Source organism: Hyperolius riggenbachi, chromosome 11, assembly GCF_040937935.1.
Source record: "Hyperolius riggenbachi isolate aHypRig1 chromosome 11, aHypRig1.pri, whole genome shotgun sequence".
NCBI classification, from domain to species: domain Eukaryota; kingdom Metazoa; phylum Chordata; class Amphibia; order Anura; family Hyperoliidae; genus Hyperolius; species Hyperolius riggenbachi.
Window position 1 is genome coordinate 147,052,370 of NC_090656.1, and position 21,764 is coordinate 147,074,133.

Below are 21,764 nucleotides of genomic sequence, written 5' to 3' on the forward strand. Positions count from 1 at the left end.
AATAAAGGTACCACTGCCAGTAATCCTTCTCCCATGTCCACGCAGGCAAGGACAGGACGTTACAGCGATCTCATGGTGATGTTGGACATGCGGACATTCTTTAGTCCAACGCCTCGCCTTAGCGCTTCCGGATCCACCCTCCACCGACTCCTGGACCAGCATGTAGCTGACTACCTGGCCTTAAGTGTGGATGTAGACTCTGTGAGCAGCGATGAACCCTTGGACTACTGGGTGCACAGGCTTGACCTGTGGCCAGAGCTGTCCCAATTTGCCATCCAACTTCTGTCTTGCCCTGCCTCAAGCGTCCTGTCAGAAAGGACCTTCAGCGCAGCTGGAGGCATTGTCACTGAGAAGAGAAGTCACCTAAGTCACAAAAGTGTTCAGTACCTCACCTTTATCAAAATGAATGAGGCATGGATCCCAGAGGACTACTGCCCGCCCCAAGGCTAAGTCAGTCTGCACACACAGCATCTCTGCCTGCACGCTGTGTGACTGCCTGCCCCAAGACTAAGTCGCTCCCCACACAGCACCTTTGCCCGTAGGCTGCTTGACTGCTTTCTCCGCCACCACCAACAGGGTCCAGGACTCCAGCTGGATTCCTGAATTTTTAAGGCCGCTGCTAGCAGCGGCCGCTATACTACTTTTTCTGGTACGTGTACATACCTGCCTAATTTTTCTGGCTGCACTGCAGCTGCAACGACAAAAACAAAATGCATGTATACGCGCCAATTCCCCTTCGTGATCAATACCTTCCCGCGGTGTAGGGGCTTGCGTATCACAATGAAGCAATGACCGACGGCGATATGAGTGTCTCGGGGGGGCTGGGCACACCCAAGATAATAAGGTTGTTGCTTCATTGTGGACAGACCAAATTTGATCAGCTGGACAGTCACTGTTGTTCTATCATTGAGCTACCACAGCCCGGCGACCATATGGGCTTGAAAACCGCCACGGCCTGCATTCTCGCCATGGTGCGCACCAGTCCAGCACGTCCGTCACTACACCAACAGCTGTTTGCTGTGCGTTACACGGTGAGTTTGGTGTGTCAGTGTGAAGCAATACTCTAATTACACTCCTTGATTGATGTATATACAGTGGCTTGCAAAAGTATTTGGCCCCCTTGAAGTTTTCCACATTTTCTCACATTACTGCCACAAACATGAATCAATGTTATTGGAATTTCACGTGAAAGACTAATACAAAGTGGTGTACATGTGAGAAGTGGAATGAAAATCATACACGATTCCAAACATTTTTTACAAATCAATAACTGCAAAGTGGGGTGTGCGTAATTATTCAGCCCCCTTTATTCTGAGTGCAGTCAGTTGCCCATAGACATTGCCTGATGAGTGCTAATAACTAAATAGAGTGCACTTGTGTGTAATCTAATGTCAGTACAAATACAGCTGCTCTGTGGTGGCCTCAGAGGTTGTCTAAGAGAATCTTGGGAGCAACAACACCATGAAGTCCAAAGAACACACCAGACAGGTCAGGGATAAAGTTATTGAGAAATTTAAAGCAGGCTTAGGCTACAAAAAGATTTCCAAAGCCTTTGAACATCCCACGGAGCACTGTTCAAGCGATCATTCAGAAATGGAAGGAGTATGGCACAACTGTAAACCAACCAAGATAAGGCCGCCCACCTAAACTCACAGGCCGAACAAGAAGAGCACTGATCAGAAATGCTGTCAAGAGGCCCTCTGGATGAACTGCAGAGATCTATAGCTCAGGTGGGGGAATCTGTCCATAGGACAACTATTAGTCGTGCACTGCCCAAAGTTGGCCTTTATGGAAGAGTGGCAAGAAGAAAGCAATTGTGAACAGAAAAGCATAGGAAATCCCATTTGCAGTTTGCCACAAGACATGTGGGGGACACAGCAAACTTGTGGAAGAAGGTGCTCTAGTCAGATGATACCAAAACTGAACTTTTTGGCCAAAATGCAAAACACTATGTGTGGCGGAAAACTAACACTGCACATCACTCAAACAAACCATCCCCACTGTCAAATATGGTGGTGGCAGCATCATGCCCTGGGGGTGCTTCTCTACAGCAGGGACAGGGAAGCTAGTCAGAGTTGATGGGAAGATGTATGGAGCCAAATACAGGGCAAGCTTAGAAGAAAACCTCTTGGAGTCTGCAAAAGACGTGAGACTGGGGCGGAGGTTCACCTTCCAGCAGGACAACAACCCTACACATAAAGGCAGGGCAGCAATGGAATGGTTTAAAACAAAACTTATCCATGTGTTAGAATGGCCCAGTCAAAGTCCAGATCTAAATCCAATCGAGAATCTGTGGCAAGATCTGAAAACTGCTGTTCACAAACGCTGTCCATCTAATCTGACTGAGCTGGAGCTGTTTTGCCAAGAAGAATGGGCAGGATTTCAGTCTCTAGATGTGCAAAGCTGGTAGAGACATACTCTAAAAGACTAGCAGCTGTAATTGCAGCAAAAGGTGGTTCTACAAAGTATTGACTCAGGAGGCTGAATAATTACACACACCCCACTTTGCAGTTATTAATTTGTAAAAAATGTTTGGAATCCTGTATGATTTTCATTCCACTTCTCACATGTACACCACTTTGTATTGGTCTTTCACGTGGAATTCCAATAAAATTGATTCATGTTTGTGGCAGTAATGTGACAAAATGTGGAAAACTTCAAGGGGGCCGAATACTTTTGCAAGCCACTGTACATGCAAGATGTGTTAAAGCACTTTAACACTTTATTGCGTCAAATCCAGACTTTTCCCTGGGACTTTTGGCGTCCATCCCACTCCTCCACGCAAAAACTCAGATGTTAGACCCCTTGAAACATCTTTTTTGCATCACTTTTGTGGCCAACATAAGTGTTTCTAGTTTTCAAAGTTCGCCTTCCCATTGAAGTCTATTGCGGTTCGCGGAAGTTCGCGCGAACCGAACTTTTGCGGAAGTTCGCGAACCGAAAATCGGAGGTTCGGGCCATCTCTACTTTTTATATGGTCTCATATCACTATGACAGAAAACTGTTAATGGCCTGAACAATGGTTTCCTATTTGTTCAATGATTCAGCTTATTGTATTTGTCTTAACCACTTAAAGAGAACCAGAGATGAAGCACCCTCTTATATTTTATCTTATAAATCAGTGGGAACATGACAGTAAACACCTAATCTGCTTCTTTAGTTTTAGGCTGCAAGAGGAGCGCTGTCACAACAACGTTGGACTAATCTGCTCTTTGTTTCATTGTTCTCTGTTTAATCTGACTGTTATCACCATTGATAAGAAACCCTGACTGAGCACTCAGTCTAGCTTTGCTATGGAAAGATTATAGCTGAGTCTGTCTTCTCTGGTGTCTTTTCAAGCCCAAGCCTGCCCCCTTGTGGCTCTGCTATGACTCAGCTATAATTACAGTATTCCCTGCAAAGTGCTTTTGGTGCTATTTGATTGCTGCTGTGATTTTTATTTTATATTATATTCATCAAAAAAGACATGAATTTTGTCAAAAAAATGATTTTTTTTTTAACTTTCTGTGAGTATATTTTTCAAATAAAGTAAAATTTCTATATACATTTTTGTCCAAATGTATTGTGCTACATGTCTTTGATAAAAAAAAATCCAATAAGTGTATATTTATTGGTTTGGGTAAAAGTTATAGCGTTTACACACTATGGTGCAAAAAGTGAATTTTCCCAGTTTGAAGCATCTCTGACTGTTCTGAGCACCTGTCAGGTTTCATGAGGTGCTATAATTCCAGGATAGTATAAATACCCCACAAATGACCCCATTTTGGAAAGAAGACATCCCAAAGTATTCACTAAGATGCATGGTGAGTTCATAGAAGATTTTATTTTTTGTCACAAGTTAGCAGAAAATGACACTTTGTGGTAAAAAAATAAAAATAAAAAAAAGTTTCCATTTCTGCTAACTTGTGACAAACAAAAAAGAAATCTGCCACTGACTCACCATGCCCCTCTCTGAATACTTTGGGATGTCTACTTTCCAAAATGGGGTCATTTGTGTGGTGTGTTTACTGTCCTGGCATTTTGGGGGTGCTAAATTGTAAGCACCCCTGTAAAGCCTAAAGGTGCTCATAGGACTTTGGGCCCCTTAGCACACCTAGGCTGCAAAAAGTGTCACACATGTGGTATCGCCGTACTCAGGAGAAATAGTATAATGTGTTTTGTGGTGTATTTTTACACATACCCATGCTGGGTGGGAGAAATATCTCTGTAAATGGACAAGTGTGTGTTAAAAAATCTACAGAGATATTTCTCCCACCCAGCATGGGTATATGTAAAATACACCCCAAAACACATTATACTACTACTCCTGAATATGGCGGTACCACATGTGTGGCACTTTTTTGCACCCTAACTGCGCTAAGGGGCCCAAAGTCCAATGAGTACCTTTAGGATTTCACAGGTCATTTTGAGACATTTGATCTCAAGAAGACTACGCCTCACGGTTTAGGGCCCCTAAAATGCCAGGGCAGTATAGGAACCCCACAAATGACCCCATTTTAGAAAGAAGACACCTCAAGGTATTCCGTTAGTAGTATGGTGAGTTCATAGAAGATTTTATTTTTTGTCACAAGTTAGCGGAAAATGACAGTTTGTGAAAAAAAAACAATAAAAATCAATTTCCGTTAACTTGTGACCAAAAAAAATAAAATCTTCTATGAACTCACCATACTCCTAACAGAATACCTTGGGGTGTCTTCTTTCTAAAATGGGGTCATTTGTGGGGTTCCTATACTGCCCTGGCATTTTAGGGGACCTAAACCGTAAGGAGTAGTCTTGAAACCAATTGCCTCAAAATGACCTGTGAAATCCTAAAGGTACTCATTGGACGTTGGGCCCCTTAGCGCACCTAGGCTGCAAAAAAGTGTCACACGTGGTATCACCGTACTCAGGAGAAGTAGTATAATGTGTTTTGGGGTGTATTTTTTACACATACCCATGCTGGGTGGGAGAAATATCTCTGTAAATGGACAATTGTGTGTAAAAAAAAAAATCAAAAAATTGTCATTTGCAGAGATATTTCTCCCACCCAGCATGGGTATGTGTAAAAATACACCCCAAAACACATTATACTACTTCTCCTGAGTACGGCAATACCACATGTGTGACACTTTTTTTGCAGCCTAGGTGCGCTAAGGGGCCCAACGTCCTATTCACAGGTCATTTTGAGGCACTTGGTTTCAAGACTACTCCTCACGGTTTAGGGCCCCCAAAATGCCAGGGCAGTATAGGAACCCCACAAGTGACCCAATTTTAGAAAGAAGACACCCCAAGGTATTCCATTAGGTGTATGGTGAGTTCATAGAAGATTTTATTTTTTGTCACAAGTTAGTGGAAAATGACACTTTGTGAAAAAAAAATCAATTTCTGCTAACTTTTGACAAAAAATACAATCTTCTATGAACTCATCATACACCTAACGGAATACCTTGGGGAGTCTTCTTTCTAAAATAGGGTCACTTGTGGGGTTCCTATATGGCCTTGGCATTTAAGGGGCCCAAAACCGTGAGGAGTAGTCTAGAAACCAAATGCCTCGAAATGACTGTTCAAGGGTATAAGCATCTGCAAATTTTGATGACAGGTGGTCTATGAGTGGCCGAATTTTGTGGAACCAGTCATAAGCAGGGTGGCCTCTTAGATGACAGGTTGTATTGGCACTGAAGTGCAGGAAGCGCAGGATGTTCTCAAATCGTGACCTGGACATGGCAGCAGAGAACATGGGCATGTGATGTATTGGGTGCGTAGACCAATAAGACCGCAATACATTCTTTTTTTGATTTTTGACTAGACCCACGTTAAGGAGAAGGCCCCAAAAAATGTTATGTTCAGAAACTTGGAGTGGCTTCCACCGAAAAGGCTGGGCATAGTAGCTTCTTGGATTGGCGGTTGTGTATTGTGTGGCATAACGGTTGGTCTCAGCTACAATTAAGTCGTACCAGCAGTGATCAGAAAAAAAAAATTCTGTCACTGGGGTGGGACGGGTGAGGGTTTGGCTGGGTGATGAGAAGCCCGCAGGGGGGCAGATTAGGGCCTGATCTGATGGATAGGAGTGCTAGGAGGTGACAGGTGGTGACAGGAGGTGATTGATGGGTGTCTCAGTGGATGATTAGAGGGGAGAATAGATGCAATCAATGCACTGGGGAGGTGATCGGAAGGGGGTCTGAGGGGGATCTGAGGGTTTGGCCGAGTGATCAGGAGCCCACACTGGGCAAATTAGGGCCTGATTTGATGGGTAGGTGTGCTAGGGGGTGACAGGAGGTGATTGATGGGTGTCTTAGGTTGTGAATAGAGGGGGGAATAGATGCAAGCAATGCACTAGGGAGGTGATTGGGGGTATCTGAGAGCGATCTGAGGGTGTGGCCGGTCATTGGGTGCCCGCAAGGGGCAGATGAGGGTCTGATCTGATGGGTATGATGGGTAGCAGTGACAGGTGGTGAAAGAGGATGATTGATGGGTGGTTGATGGGTGATTAGAAGGGAGAACAGATGTAAATAATGCACTAGGGAGGTGATCAGAGGGGTCTGGGGGGCTATCTGAGGGTGTGTGCGGGTGATTGGGTGCCCGAAAGGGGCAGATTAGGGTCCAATCTGATGGGTAGCAGTGACAGGTGGTGACAGGGGGTGACGGAGTGATTGATAGGTGATCAGTAGGTGACTACAGAGGAGAATATATGCAAGCAATGCACTGGCGAGTTGATCAGAGAGGGTCTGGGGGGCTATCTGAGGGTGTGGGTGGGTGATTGGTTGCCTGCAAGGGGCAGATTAGGGTCCGATCTGATGGGTAGCAGTGACAGGTGGTGACAGGGGGTGACGGGGTGATTGATAGGTGAAAAGTAGGTGATTACAAGGGAGAATATATGCAAGCAATGCACTGGCGAGTTGATCAGAGCGGGTCTGGGGGGCTATCTGAGGGTGTGGGCGGGTGATTGGTTGCCCGCAAGGGGCAGATTAGGGTCTGATCTGATGGGTAGCAGTGACAGGTGGTGACAGGGGGTGACGGGGTGATTGATAGGTGATCAGTAGGTGATTACAAGGGAGAATATATGCAAGCAATGCACTGGCGAGTTGATCAGAGCGGGTCTGGGGGGCTATTTGAGGGTGTGGCGGGTGATTGGGTGCCCGCAAGGGGCAGGTTAGGGTCTGATCTGATGGGTAGCAGTGACAGGTGGTGACGGGGTGTTTGATGGGTGATCACTGGGTGATTAGAGGGGAGAGCAGATGTAAACAATGCACTTTGGGAGGTAATCTGAGGGTGGGACTGCAGGCAATCTGAGGGTGTAGGCGGCAGATCAGGTGCCCACAAGGGGCAGGCTAGGGTCTGAGCTGATGGGTGGCAGTGACAGGGGGTGATTGACAGGTGATTGACAGTTGTTTACAGGGGAGAATAGATGTATACAGTACACAGGGGGGGGGGTATCTGGGGAGGATCTGAGGTGTGGGGGGGGGGGGTGATCAGGAGCCCCCAGGGGGCGGTTTAGGGGACTAATCTAAAAAATAGCGCTGACCTATAATGACAGGGAGTGATTGATGGGTGATTAGAGGAGAGAACAGATGTAAACAATGCACTTGGGAGGTGATCTGATGGCGGGTCTGCGGGCGATCTGAGGGTGTGGGTGGGTGATCAGATGCCCGCAAGGGGCAGGTTAGCGTCTGATCTGATGGGTAGCAGTGACAGGTGGTGACAGGGGGTGATTGACAGGTGATCAGTGGATGATTATAGGGGAGAATAGATGTATACAGTACACAGGGGGAGGGGATCTGGGGAGGATCTGAGGGTGTGTGGGGGGGGGTGATCAGGAGCCCCCAGGGGGCGGTTTAGGGGACTAATCTAAAAAATAGCGCTGACCTATAATGACAGGGAGTGATTGATGGGTGATTAGAGGAGAGAACAGATGTAAACAATGCACTTGGGAGGTGATCTGATGGCGGGTCTGCGGGCGATCTGAGGGTGTGGGTGGGTGATCAGATTCCCGCAAGGGGCAGGTTAGGGTCTGATCTGATGGGTAGCAGTGACAGGTGGTGACAGGGGGTGATTGACAGGTGATCAGTGGATGATTATAGGGGAGGATAGATGTATACAGTACACAGGGGGGGTCGGGGGGGAGGGTCTGGGGAGGATCTGAGGGTGTGGGGGGGTGATCAGGAGCCCCCAGGGGGAAGTTTAGGTCCTAATCTCAAAAATAGTGTTGACAGATAGTGACAGGGAGTGATTGATGGGTGATTAGGGGGTGATTGGGTGCAAACAGGGGTCTGGGGGGTGGGCAGGGGGGGTCTGAGGGGTGCTGTGGGTGATCAGGGGGCAGGGGGGCAGATCAGTGTGCTTTGGTGCAGACAAGGAGGGCTGCAGCCTGCCCTGGTGGTCCCTCGATCACTGGGACCACCAGGGCAGGAGGCAGCCTGTATAATACGCTTTGTATACATTACAAAGCGTATTATACGCTTCTAAAGCGACGTCTTGGGTGGGCGGAACCTATTGCCGGCGGATGCGCACGCATCACAGCGCGCGATCCCCGGCCCGGAAGAGTCCCAGGACCCAGGGCAGCCATCACGGGGGTACAACTGACACTGCAGTGAGGGGCCCAGGGATTTGGGGGGCCCTGGGCCCCGCAAAGCGCTGGAAGGGCCGCCTGCTGGCTGCGGGCCTGTGGTTCACTAACCAGCACACTGCATTTCAGCACTGAGAGAAGAATGACATCAGTGTTTGAACATGGGGAGCAGATGAGTGAAACCGATACAGCCGACTTTCTATACTGGGGCTCCACCTGTATCTGGCTACAGGCTACCTATACTGGGGCTGGAACCACCTATACCTAGCTACCTATACTGGGGCACTACCTATACCTGGCTACCTATACTAGGCACAACCTATACTTGGCTAACTATAAAGAGGGCACCACCTGTACCTGGATACCTATACTGGGGCAACACCTATACTTGGCTACTTATACTGGGGTGCCTATAGCTTGCTACCTATACCGGGGCACCTGTACTTGACCAGCCTATACTGGTGCACCACCCATACCAGGCTACCTATACTGGGGGCAACTATACCAGGCTACCTATACCGGGGCTCAATCTATAGTTGAATACCTACAGTGGGTTGCAAAAGTATTCGGCCCCCTTGAAGTTTTCCACATTTTGTCATATTACTGCCACAAACATGAATCAATTTTATTGGAATTCCACATGAAAGACCAACACAAAGTGGTGTACACATGAGAAGTGGAACAAAAATCATACATGATTCCAAACATTTTTTACAAATAAATAACTGCAAAGTGGTGTGTGCATAATTATTCGGCCCCCTTTGATCTGAGTGCAGTCAGTTGCCCATAGACATTGCCTGATCAGTGCTAATGACTAAATAGAGTGCACCTGTGTGTAATCTAATGTCAGTACAAATACAGCTTCTCTGTGAGGGCCTCAGAGGTTGTCTAAGAGAATATTGGGAGCAACAACACCGTGAATTCCAAAGAACAAACAAGACAGGTCAGGGATCAAGTTATTGAAAAATTTAAAGCAGGCTTAGGCTACAAAAAGATTTCCAAAGCCTTGAACATCCCACTGAGCACAGTTCAAGCGATCATTCAGAAATGGAAGGAGTATGGCACAACTGTAAACCTACCAAGACAAGGCCATCCACCTAAACTCACAGGCCGAACAAGGAGAGCGCTGATCAGAAATGCAATCAAGAGGCCCATGGTGACTCTGGACGAGCTGCAGAGATCTACAGCTCAGGTGGGGGACTCTGTCCATAGGACAACTATTAGTCTTGCACTGTACAAAGTTGGCCTCTATGGAAGAGTGGCAAGAAGAAAGGCATTGTTAACAGAAAGCATAAGAAGTCCCGTTTGCAGTTTGCCCCAAGCCATGTGGGGGACACAGCAACCATATAGAAGAAGGTGCTCTGGTCAGATGAGACCAAAATGGAACTTTTTGGCCAAAATGCAAAACGCTATGTGTGGCGGAAAACTAACACTGCACATCACTCTTAACACACCATCCCCACTGTCAAATATGGTAGTGGCAGCATCATGCTCGGGTAGTGCATCTCTTCAGCAGGGACAGGGAAGCTGGTCAGAGTTGATGGGAAGATGGATGGAGCGAAATACAGGGCAAACTTGGAAGAAAACCTCTTGGAGACTGCAAAAGACTTGAGACTGGGGCAGATGTTCACCTTCCAGCAGGACAATGACCCTAAACATAAAGCCAGGGCAACAATGGAATGGTTTAAAACAAAACATATCTATGTGTTAGAATGGCCCAGTCAAAGTCCAGATCTAAATCCAATCGAGAATCTGTGGCAAGATCTGAAAACGGCTGTTCACAAATGCTGTCCATCTAATCTGACTGAGCTGGAGCTGTTTTGCAAAGCAGAATGGGCAAGGTTTTCAGTCTCTAGATGTGCAAAGCTGGTAGAGACATACCCTAAAAGATTGGCAGCTGTAATTGCAGCAAAAGGTGGTTCTACAAAGCATTGACTCATAATAATTACGCACACCCCACTTTGCAGTTATTTATTTGTAAAAAATGTTTGGAATCATGTATGATTTTCGTTCAACTTCTCACATGTGCACCACTTTGTATTGGTCTTTCACGTGGAATTCAAATAAAATTGATGCATGTTTGTGGCAGTAATGTGACAAAATGTGGAAAACTTCAAGGGGACCGAATACTTTTGCAACCCACTGTATACTGGGGGCACCTGTATCATGCTGGCCTATACTGGGGCACCGGCTATACCAGGCTACCTATACGGGGGGTATCTACACCAGGCTACCTATCCTGGGGCACCACCTATAGCTGGCTACTTATACTGGGGGAACCTATACCTGGCTACCTATACTGGGGGCAGCTATGCCTGGATACCTATACTGGGGGCACCTATACCTGGCTAGGGCAGGGGGATGAGCTGAGACAGAAGGGGACAAGAGGTAACATAGGGGGATAAAAGAGGCACAGGGGGAACAGAGGCGGACAAAAGAGGCACAGGGAGATAAGCCATGAGACAGGAACATGAGGTCACACAGAGGGACACAAAAGAGGCACAAACTGAGGTGAGACAGAGGGGGACAAAAGAGGCACAGGAAGAAAAGAGGGGGCAAAAGAGAATGGATAAAGGATAAGAACAGACCTACAAGTCCCTATCTTATTTGTTAACCGGGGACTACCTGTATTTTGCTAGTATTTGGCTCTACCCACAACATGCCATGGCCACACCCACTTTTTGCCGCATCATGCTGTGCATGCCGCTTTCTTCAGTGTCGGAGCCATGCACATTTTTCACCGCAGCGCACTTCACGCACTGACACGAGGGTGGGATGGCTAGTGGGCGGGCACAGAAACCAGTGGGTGGGTGTATGGAGGGGGGCCCAGGCCTGATGATGTATGAGGGGCCTCAAAATTTCTGATGGCAGCCCTGCCAGGACCCGACACCAATTGGCGTTACGTGGTCCTGGGCATGCCACTTTGCCGCTGCCAATGTACAGTGGGCGGTTGGCAAGTGGTTAATCACTCTCGATTAAGCACTTTTGAAAGTAAAAATTCTGTTGAGTTTTGCTGGATCATATTGACAGACATCCCAAAAATACCTTAAGGCTGCTACAAAACATGCTACACACTTGTGGGAAATATTTAAAGCATAGTTCCAATTACGTAGTTATTTGGGTTGAAAAAAGACATACGTCCATCGAGTACAGATGGAAAATAAAGTACAACACCAGCCTGCTCCCTCACATATCCCTGTTGATCCAGAGGAAGGCAAAAAACCCTTACAAGGCATGGTCCAATTAGCCCCAGAAAAAAATCCTTCCTGACTCCAGATGGCAACCAGATAAAATCCCTGGATCAACACCACTGGGCATTACCTAGAAATTATAGCCATAGATGTCTTTCAGTGCAAGGAAAGCATCTAAGCACCCTTTAAATGCAGATATAGAATTTGCCATAACTACTTCCTGAGGCAATGCATTCCATATGTTAATCACTCTTACTGTAAAGAATTCTTTCCTTAATAAATGGCTAAATCGTTTTTCCTCCATGCGCGGATCATGTCCCCTAGTCCTTTGTAAAATCCTAGGGACAAAAAGCTCATCCGCCAAGCTATTATATTGCCCTCTGCTGTATTTACATGTTTATTAGATCCTAAATGCTAGCGGTTTTTGAAGAGGTTTTTCAGAGCGATTCTAGGCATGTTTAGAGAGATTTTCTAAACATGCCTAGCGTTTTTGGAACATATTTGTGTAGCAGATTTTATATTTTGTTACAGTAAAGCTTTAACTGAACAGCTTCTGTAACAAAAATGATTGGAAAACCGCTCTGATCTAGCATTTTTCAGAGCGGTTTTCTACTTTCCTATACTTAACATTGAGGCAGAATCACCTCAGAAATCAGCAAAAATGCTGCAGAACCCAAGTTTGCGGTTAGGGAAAAAACAAACCGCTCTGGTGTGCACCATCTCATTGCAATACATTAGCCAAGCGATTTTCAGCCCGTAAAAGTTTTTTGAAAATGCTCAGAACCGCTCTTGGTGTGCACCAGGCCTCAGGCATCTTTTCTCCATACTAAATAAGCCCAGTTTATTTAACCTTTCTTGGTAAGTGAGACCTTCCATCCTTCGTATCAATTTTGTTGCTCGTCTCTGCAGCTGCTCTAAAACTGCAGTATCTTTCCTGTAATGTGGTGCCCAGAACTGAATTCCATATTCCAGATGTGCCCTTATTATAGAGTTAAATAGAAACAATATTATGCTAGCATCTCAAGTTTTTATTTCCATTTTAATGCATCCCAAAATTTTAATTAGCTTTAGCTGCAGCAGCTTGGCATTGAATATGATTATTTAACTTGTTGCGATGAGTACTCCTAAAGGCTCATACACATACTTAACAAAACTATTTTAAATGCAAAATTAACGAATAACTTGAAGAAGTTGGGCAACTTTTGTCAAGTAAAAGATGTGCAAATGACAAGACGTTATCATTGATAAGAGGCAACCAACGACTGATAAGACACAGCTTAAGTCAATCCAACAGTTGGACTCACTTGAGCTGTGTCTTATCAGTCGAAATCCAGGCAGACATTGGTGCAGGCAGCAGGCTCAGAGCAGTCAAAATCCAGGCACGGGTCTTATCAGTCGTTGGTCGCTTCTTATCAGTGATAACACCTTGTTGTTTGCACATCTTTTACTTGAGAAAAGTTGTCCAACTTCTTCAAGTTGTTTGGTAATCGTGTATTTAAAATATTTTTATTGAGCGTGTGTATGAGCCTTAAGTCCTTCTCCAAGTTTGATGTCCTCATCTGTAGCAATTGATTGATATCCTAAAAAGTAAAAGTTGGGACTGTAATGCTAAATCAAAATGCTAACATGCTCAGCTTTTATGAGGTAGTGAATGCTAATATGGATATTGGGAATGCTGTAGATGTGATATACTTGGACTTTGCAAAGGCCTTCGACACTGTTCCTCACAAAAGTCTGGTGCAAAAGTTGAGGATGCAAGGACTGGGGAAGAGTCTGTGTGCATGGATAGGGAACTGGCTAATGGACAGAAAACAAAGAGTTGTGGTCAATGGATCGTACTCAAAATGGGAGACTGTTAGCAGTGTGGTCCCACAGGGGTCTGTACTGGGTCCAGTGCTCTTCAATTTATTTATTAATGACCTAGTAGATGCAGTAGTGAGCAATGTTGCTATTTTTGCAGATGATACAAAATTGTGCAGAATCATCAACTCTCAGGAAGATAGTGTCATATTGCAACAGAATCTGGATAGGATGGCTATATGGGCACATAAATGGCAGATGAAATTCAATGTTAAAAAATGTGAAGTCATGCATTTTGGTCGTACCAATGGTCTAGCACCATACAAAATAAATGGGAAAGACTTTATCTGTAAAGACTTTATCTGTGATTGCCTTCTGTTTGTATTGACCCACAATGCCTTTCTTTTTAATAGGAGATGGTATTGGCAGGTGGCGGGCACCGCCATGGGGACGGCGGTTTCCTGCACATATGCCTAGCATGGTGGGAAGAACTTTTTATACATTCAGAGGACAATCCATACAGGACGATCCTCAGGATGTGGTCCAGGTATGTGGACGACATCTTGGTATTTTGGTCCGGGACTCGTGATTCCTTTTTTAGCTTTCTATCTTACATTAATTGTAATGTTGTCAATATGGCCTTCACGGCTGACATTCACCCAGAGACAATTGCTTTCCTCGACCTTGAGTTGACAGCTAGTGGGAACAGTTTAATACCTAAGGGATATCGCAAACCCACAGCAAGTAACGCTCTACTGCATAAATTGAGTTTTCACCCCGCCCACGTTGCCCGGACTCTGCCTTACTCCGAGTTCCTCAGATTACGCCGCAATAATGCAAACGATGCGGATTTTCGCAAACAATCTGAGGCACTGTTGGTGAGATTGTTGGCTAGAGGATACAAGGAATAAGAAATTCAAGAGGCTTTTAGTAAAAGCAATCATATCAAAAGATCAGACCTCCTAAGAAGGAAAACAACAAATCTTGCCACACAACATAAAATTCCCTTCTCCTTCGGCTACACGAACATGGCAGACCACCTAAAGAAAGTGATCAAAAATAATTGGGACATTCTACCCAGAGACCCCATGCTGAAGCCCCTAGTGACTGAAGGACCACTATTCTCTTTCAGAAGGTCACCCACAATAGGCTCGTTAGTGAGCAGGAGCGAGTTCAAAACGGCAAGTGGAAGCGATTGGCTGCGTGAGGCCGGCTCCCGGGGTAACCACAGATGTGGACATTGCAAATCGTGCAAATCGTGTAGTCAGATGACAGTGGGTTGCCAATTTCATATTGGCCCACTTCGACGAACCGTGCGGTCTTTCTTTACATGTCAAACACGATTTGTTGTTTACACAATATGGTGCCCCTGTGGTAGATTCTATATAGGGGAGACGACGAGATCAATTAATGAACGCTTCAGAGAACATTTTAACTCTCTGAAATCTGGAAAAGGTTCTCCAAGGGTAATCCAGCATATGCGAGAAAGTCATTGGAATGACCCTACTAAGTTGAAGTTTGCAGGAATCATCCATGTCCCACCCGTGTCTAGAGGTGGGGACAAGGAGAAACAATTAAAAAGAGAAGATGCAATGCTAATCCTTCTGTCAGGAGCCATGGGACCTTTAGGTTTTAATGACCATACAGACTTGTCATGCTTCCTTGACCCTTGAGACCTTTCCCTCCTCCCCTACCTCTGGTCCTTCCTGGGTGTCCTGTTATATCATGTCTTGTTTATCCTGATGTTTAATGCTCTTTATGTAACCTACCATCTTTTATATTGCTACTATTTTGGAGGACGGTGCAAATACCAGTTGCTTACCCACCCTCTCCCTTTTATCATCCATGTTATGCTCATCCCTGTTGGCGGCAATCCGCCAAGGGGATGTGGGCTATTTTACTTCCCCATATAATCTTGCCTCCCTATTTCCTTCCCCCCCTTTTTATTGGCACTTGTGTTTAGCTTCATATAGCATAATGTGCTCTCAACTTATACATTTTGAATTTTTATGGAGCACGACTCGGTCACACTGACACCAAGGGTTTCACTTTATCTCACTTATTCAGGATCTCCTGATCTTTCATCCTAATTTTTTTCTGCCTCACTTGGTCCCCCTTCCCTTTCCCCTTCCCATTCTTTCTTTCTTCCCACCTTTGAACCTAAGGTGTGGGTTTGTCTGAGTCGGGCCCTTCCCATGTTTGGCCGCTAGGGGGAGTTTTTCACCTACCCTATGCGACCATTTTTACCCATGCGCCGTATGCATAATAATGCTGTACACATGTACCCAATAGACATGCGTACGTTACAGGCGCTATGCGGATCTACATACGCCTGTGAAGTACGTTGACGCAAAGCGAAGTATGGGCGGCGCTGCCACCGGAAGTAACGCTAGACGCCGGCTCTGGACAGTATTTAACCAGAAGCCTTTGCCCAATATGGTTGCAGCCTCCGTAGAAACGCTATCCAGCGCGAAACGGCCGTCAGGCATCCTGTGCCCAGCACCCACCACCACCTACGCCTCCTCTCACCAGGGTATATGTTTTTCCATGCTATTTTTGCAAGATGTTGCAGGTCTGCACTTTATCCATGCTATAATAAACCGAACACTTGCAGCAGTGCCAGCTTTCCTGCTTTCTTCTGTTTGCTTGCAAAATAAATGGGATAAAGTTGGGGACATCAAACTTGGAGAAGGACTTAGGAATACTCATCGACAACAAGTTAAATAATCGTAATTTTGTCCGTTAAGTTAAATAATCGTACTCAATGCCAAGCCGCTGCAGCTAAAGCTAACAAAATTTTGGGATGCATTAAAAGGGAAATAAAAACTCGAGATGCTAGCATAATATTGCCCCTGTTTAACGCTCTAGTAAGGCCACATCTGGAATATGGAATTCAGTTCTGGGCACCACATTACAAAAAAGATATTGCAGTTTTAGAGCAGGTGCAGAGACGAGCAACAAAATTGATACGTGGGATGGAAGGTCTCGCTTACCGAGAAAGGTTAGATAAACTGGGTTTATTTAGTCTAGAGAAAAGACGCCTTAGAAGAGATCTAATTAACATGTATAAATACATCAGAGGGCAATATAATAGCTTGGCGGATGAGCTTTTTGTCCCTAGGCCTTCTCAAAGGACTAGAGGACATGATCTGTGCATGGAGGAAAAACGTTTTAGCCATTTATTTAGGAAAGGGTTTTTTACAGTAAGAGTGATTAAGATGTGGAATGCATTGCCACAGGAAGTCGTTATGGCAAACTCTATACCTGCATTTAAAGGGGGCTTAGATGCTTTCCTTTAGGGATGCTCATTCGGATTCCACGGAAATGCAATTTCCGAAATTCCGATCGGAAATTGCATTTCCACATCGGAATGCGGAAATCGGTAATCCAAGTGCCGATAGGCGGATTTCCGCCGGAAATCACGGAAATTTCCGCCGGAAATCGCGGAAATTTCGCTTGACTTTAACATCGATTTTCTCAAAAACTATAAGCTCTTTTTGAAAACTTTTTTTTGTTTTTTTGCATCTTGTTCACAAGATCCTGTTTAATAAACCCTGAAAATTTGGTGTTTCTAGGACTTACGCAGACTTTGCTATTAACCGGTAAAGTCGGCAGATTTTTTACTGTAATGTAAAGTGCAGAAAATAGGCAGATGCAGATTTTCTGCATTTTACATTACAGTAAAAATCCGCCGACTTTAGCGGTTAATAGCAAAGCCCCCGTAAGTCCTAGAAACACCAAATTTTCAGGGTTTATTAAACAGGATCTTGTGAACAAGATGAAACATAAAGTTTTCAAAAAGACCTTATAGTTTTTGAGAAAATCGATGTTAAAGTCGGGCGGAATTTCCGCGATTTCTGGTAGCGGAAAGCGGAATCGGTAATTGGCAATGGCGGAATGCGGATTTACCGCGGAATCGGAAATTGGAATTTCCGACCATCCCTACTTTCCTTGCGTTGAAAGACATCCTTGGCTACAATTACTAGGTAATGCCTAATGATGTTGATCCAGGGATTTTATCTGATTGCCATCTGGAGTCGGGAAGGAATTTTTCCCTTTTGGGGCTAATTGGACCATGCCTTGTAAGGGTTTTTTCGCCTTCCTCTGGATCAACAGGGATATGTGAGGGAGCAGGCTGGTGTTGTACTTTGTTCTCTGGTTGAACTCGATGGACGTATGTCTTTTTTCAACTAAAATAACTATGTAACTATGTAAGATGATTACAATGGCTCTCCCATTTAGTCTTTTGTCCAGACTAGGCTGAATCATGTGTGCCTGGCCTGACAGTGACAGCAAACTGCTGCCATCATATCTCCTTTCACATACCTTGCTATGAGCATCTCCTCAGGTTTAAAGCCGCATCTACACACGTAGATGCGGCTCCGATCCTCCTTATCAATCGAGCCGCTGATGCGGCTCAATTGATAAGATCAGACAGGACGGATCTTGCTTCCGCCGATTCCCTGCTCGCTCCCCGCGAGGGGACGATGGCAGGGAAAAAAAAGAGAATATCCTTTCCCAATTTATGTGTGGCTATTTTGAAGCCAAACATGATGTCATTTACTACCTTACTCTCCTCTGCCTAATTGTATATGCATTGGCAGCCCTTCACTATAGAAAGTGCATTGTCTCAGCATGTGAAATACTGGCCAATCAAAGCGGAACAGAGGTGTGGGAGGGGAAAACAGGAGGGAAAGAAGCTTCAGCCAATCAGGCCGTATTAGTTAAAGAGACTCTGTAACAAACTGTTCAGCCTTATTTCTTCTATCCTATAAGTTGCTATACCTGTTCTAATGTGGTCTGTCTTACTGCAGCCTTTCCTAGTTGCACAGTGGCTGTATTATCTCTGTTATATAATCTAATCTTCTTTCCTATGATGGCTTTGTTTGGCTCAGGCACTCAGGCAGGTATGTGCTGCTCTGCTTGTGATAGCATAGAAACTATACACACCCTCTCCACATCTCCTGCAGGCTCTGTGTGAGTCACAGACTGAGCTCCTTTCAGCCTATCACAAGCTGGTTAGCAGCCATGTCTTTTGTTTGTAAACACTGCCTAAAACTGGCAATTGCAAGCCAGGATTGCAGCAGGGAGTGGCAGAAACAGCACAGAGGGGCCCAGGAGAACATAATTAATAGAATGGTATGCTTTTTATTGTAAGAATTTTAGAGTACAGATTCTCTTTAAAGGGGAACTGAAGAGAGAGGTATATGGAGGCTGCCATATTTATTTCCTTTTAAGCAATACCAGTTGCCTGGCAGCCCTGCTGATCCTCTGCCTCTAATACTATTAGCCATAGCCCCTGAACAAGCATGCAGCAGATCAGGTGTTTCAGACTTTAAAGTCAGATCTGACAAGACTAGCTGCATGCTTGTTTCTGGTGTTATTCAGATACTACTGCAGAGAAATAGACCAGCAGGGCTGCCAGGCAACTGGTATTGATTAAAAGGAAATAAATATGGCAGCCTCCGTATACCTCTTACTTCAGTTCACCTTTAAGTCTGAGGGGAAGTAGAGAAGCAAAACCCAGCATGCCCTGCAACTTCCTTTTTGCATACCAAATGTTGTGTGTACCAAATAAGAGTCAGGTAAACTGAGGGATGATCATTTATCAACAAGAAAATAATAGTGATTTTAACTTTTGGATTACCTAGTTAACATCCTTATTACTTGTTTACCAGATAAAAATAAAGAATTGATTTTTCTATTTTATGCCCTACAGTTACACTTTAAGGCTCATTGCAGACATTATTTACTTTCTCTTTTAGATGGGGGGCCTAACTGCCCATGCAGCAAATTGGACAGCAAGTATGACTGCTGATATCAAACTTCCCCACCGTGGAATAAGCCTTAATTTTCAAGACCGAATGCTGCATCAGAAAGGGGCTATAAGAAATTCAGCAGAAGATGAGGATGAAGAAGTGGAGGGTGAGAAAGTGGGTGAACAAGAAGAAGAAGAAAATGAAGATCCACAAACGCTTCCAACTTGTATGCCCATTATTCCACAAGTACCTTCACTCTCCTCTGCACTGCAAATAGAGGATGGTGAAACACAAGCAATGGAGTGGGGTGAAAATATGGCTTTCATTGATGAATCCTCTGATAGTCAGAATGAGATGGGAATAGGAGAAGGAGAAATAGGAGATAAAAGAGGGAAGAAAGGCAGAGTGTCTAAAAGCAAAAAAAAGAGGAGAACAGATGGACGGAGCATTATGGTTCCAAGGAATCGTGATAAAGGAGAGAGTAGTTAGAAAAATTGCACCTGTTCTTGTTCTTAGAATTCAGCTTTAAAAAAATGTATGTTACCAAAGTGCCACTCTCTTTCCTACAGTGCAATAAAATAAACCCAGTGAAAAAAAAAATTAAGTTTATGAACTTATGTTTTGATTTTTTTTTTTTAATATCTTAGTTTTATGGCTGTGTAGAAACGTCTCATTTCTTTAGACAGCCTATTTTGATATTTATTTGTATATTTGAAACATTATTGGACTGCTATAGAGAAAACAAACATAAAGAATTTAAAAATATTAAAATATTTGTGTCATAGTATTTTGTTAAAATTCCTTCTGCTGCATCAGAAAGGAAACCTATGCTTAAAATTGGAAAATGTCAGATAAGACTTCCTGTGATATGGTGCCGAACGAAGGCGTAGTGTTGTTGCCATTAGCAACCAACATATAGATTCTTATAATTGGTGCCGAAACCCAGTGCTGTCTCGCAGAAAAAGATAAGGTCCGGGGCCAGAGATATCAGTCTATCAAGGACTTTCACAGCAAAAAAAACGGAGAGGACGCTGGAAGCTTATCGAGAAGGGATAAGTGAGTGCGGAGGAAGTTCAAATACTACAGCAGCGGATCTCTAGGACGTCATAAGCTGTGCCGTACACACAGTTACTGCCAAAACAGGATCCGGAGTAGGAGCGATCCTGGGCGCGGCCAGGCAAATTGCCGTGAGGGGAACACATGGGTCCACTGTGCGGGGTCTCTGAGCTCCAGAGGAGACGTCAGAAGTAGTGGTGCTCAAATACCCCTTTTCAAAATTCGAGTTAGGTCGAATTCGAATAGTAAATTATTCGAGATCAGTCGAATATTCGAGTCGAATAATTTTTACTATTCGATTCGACCTCGGAATTCGAGCTCACTATTCGAGTCAGTATTCGAGCTCATTATTCGAGCTGACTATTCGAAATGGCCTTAAATAGCTTCCAACACTTGTTTTGAGGGTGAATGATGCAAGAAACCTCTTTTTTTCCAAGTAACAACAGCAAGTGATTATGTGGGGATGTTCCTTTAAAAAAAAAAAGTTGAAAAGAGAAGTTGTGTCCAGAAATTTGTTCAGTACTGTATATACTTCTTCTTCTTCTTCTTTATCTTCTATATCTTCTTCTTCTTCTTCTTCTTCTTCTATATCTTCTTCTTCTATATCTTCTTCTTCTATATCTTCTTCTATATCTTCTTCTTCTTTTATATTGTCTTCTTCTTCTTCTTCTTCATCTTCTTCATCATCATCTTCTTCTTCTTCATCTTCTTTTTCTTCATCTTCTTCATCTTCTTCTTCATCTTCTTCTTCATCTTCTTCATCTTCTTCTTCATCTTCTTCATCTTCTTCATCTTCTTCTTCTTCTTCTTCTACATCTACTTCATCTTCAACTTCTTCATCTTCTTCTTCTTCTTCATCTTCTTCATCATCTTCATCTTCTTCATCTTCTTCATCTTCTTCATCTTCTTCTTCTTCATCATCTTCATCTTCTTCTTCATCTTCTTCTTCTTCATCATCTTCATCTTCTTCTTCTTCATCTTCTTCATCTTCTTCATCTTCATCTTCTTCATCTTCTTCTTCATCTTCTTCATCGTCTTCTTCATCTTCTTCTTCATCATCTTCTTCTTCTTCATCTTCTTCATCTTCATCTTCTTCATCTTCTTCTTCTTCATCATCTTCATCTTCTTCTTCTTCATCATCTTCATCTTCTTCTTCTTCATCTTCTTCTTCTTCATCATCTTCATCTTCTTCTTCTTCATCTTCTTCATCTTCTTCTATATCGTCTTCTTCTTCACTTATTTCTCTTTTCAAATTTTTTTTTTAAAGAAATGCAGCTATTTTTGAGCGTAACAAATAGCTGGTGGCGCACGCATGTTGGAAGCGCCATTGTATGTGCTCCCTGGCAGTGGAAACACACAGACAGCAGGAGGTAAATTCAGCAGCAGGAGGAGGAGGATGAGTGTGTGGCAGCAGGC

General features: G+C 44.3%; 1 protein-coding gene across 9 annotated transcripts in view; it reads left to right on the top strand.

The window, feature by feature from the left end:
- Positions 1 to 20,017, top strand: part of KCNK4 (potassium two pore domain channel subfamily K member 4) — a 716,641-nt gene extending 696,624 nt beyond the window's left edge. For 5 of the 9 annotated variants that reach the window (XM_068261287.1, XM_068261290.1, XM_068261288.1 and 2 more), the window contains exon 7: positions 19,299 to 20,014. In XM_068261287.1, coding sequence (XP_068117388.1) covers positions 19,299 to 19,781 — 483 coding nt within the window. In that variant the 3' untranslated portion in view covers positions 19,782 to 20,014. Of the gene's footprint in view, positions 1 to 19,298 lie in introns of all 9 variants that reach the window. The other 4 variants (XM_068261282.1, XM_068261283.1, XM_068261284.1 and 1 more) reach the window with 2 other exon arrangements.
- The last annotated feature ends 1,747 nt before the right edge of the window (positions 20,018 to 21,764 follow it).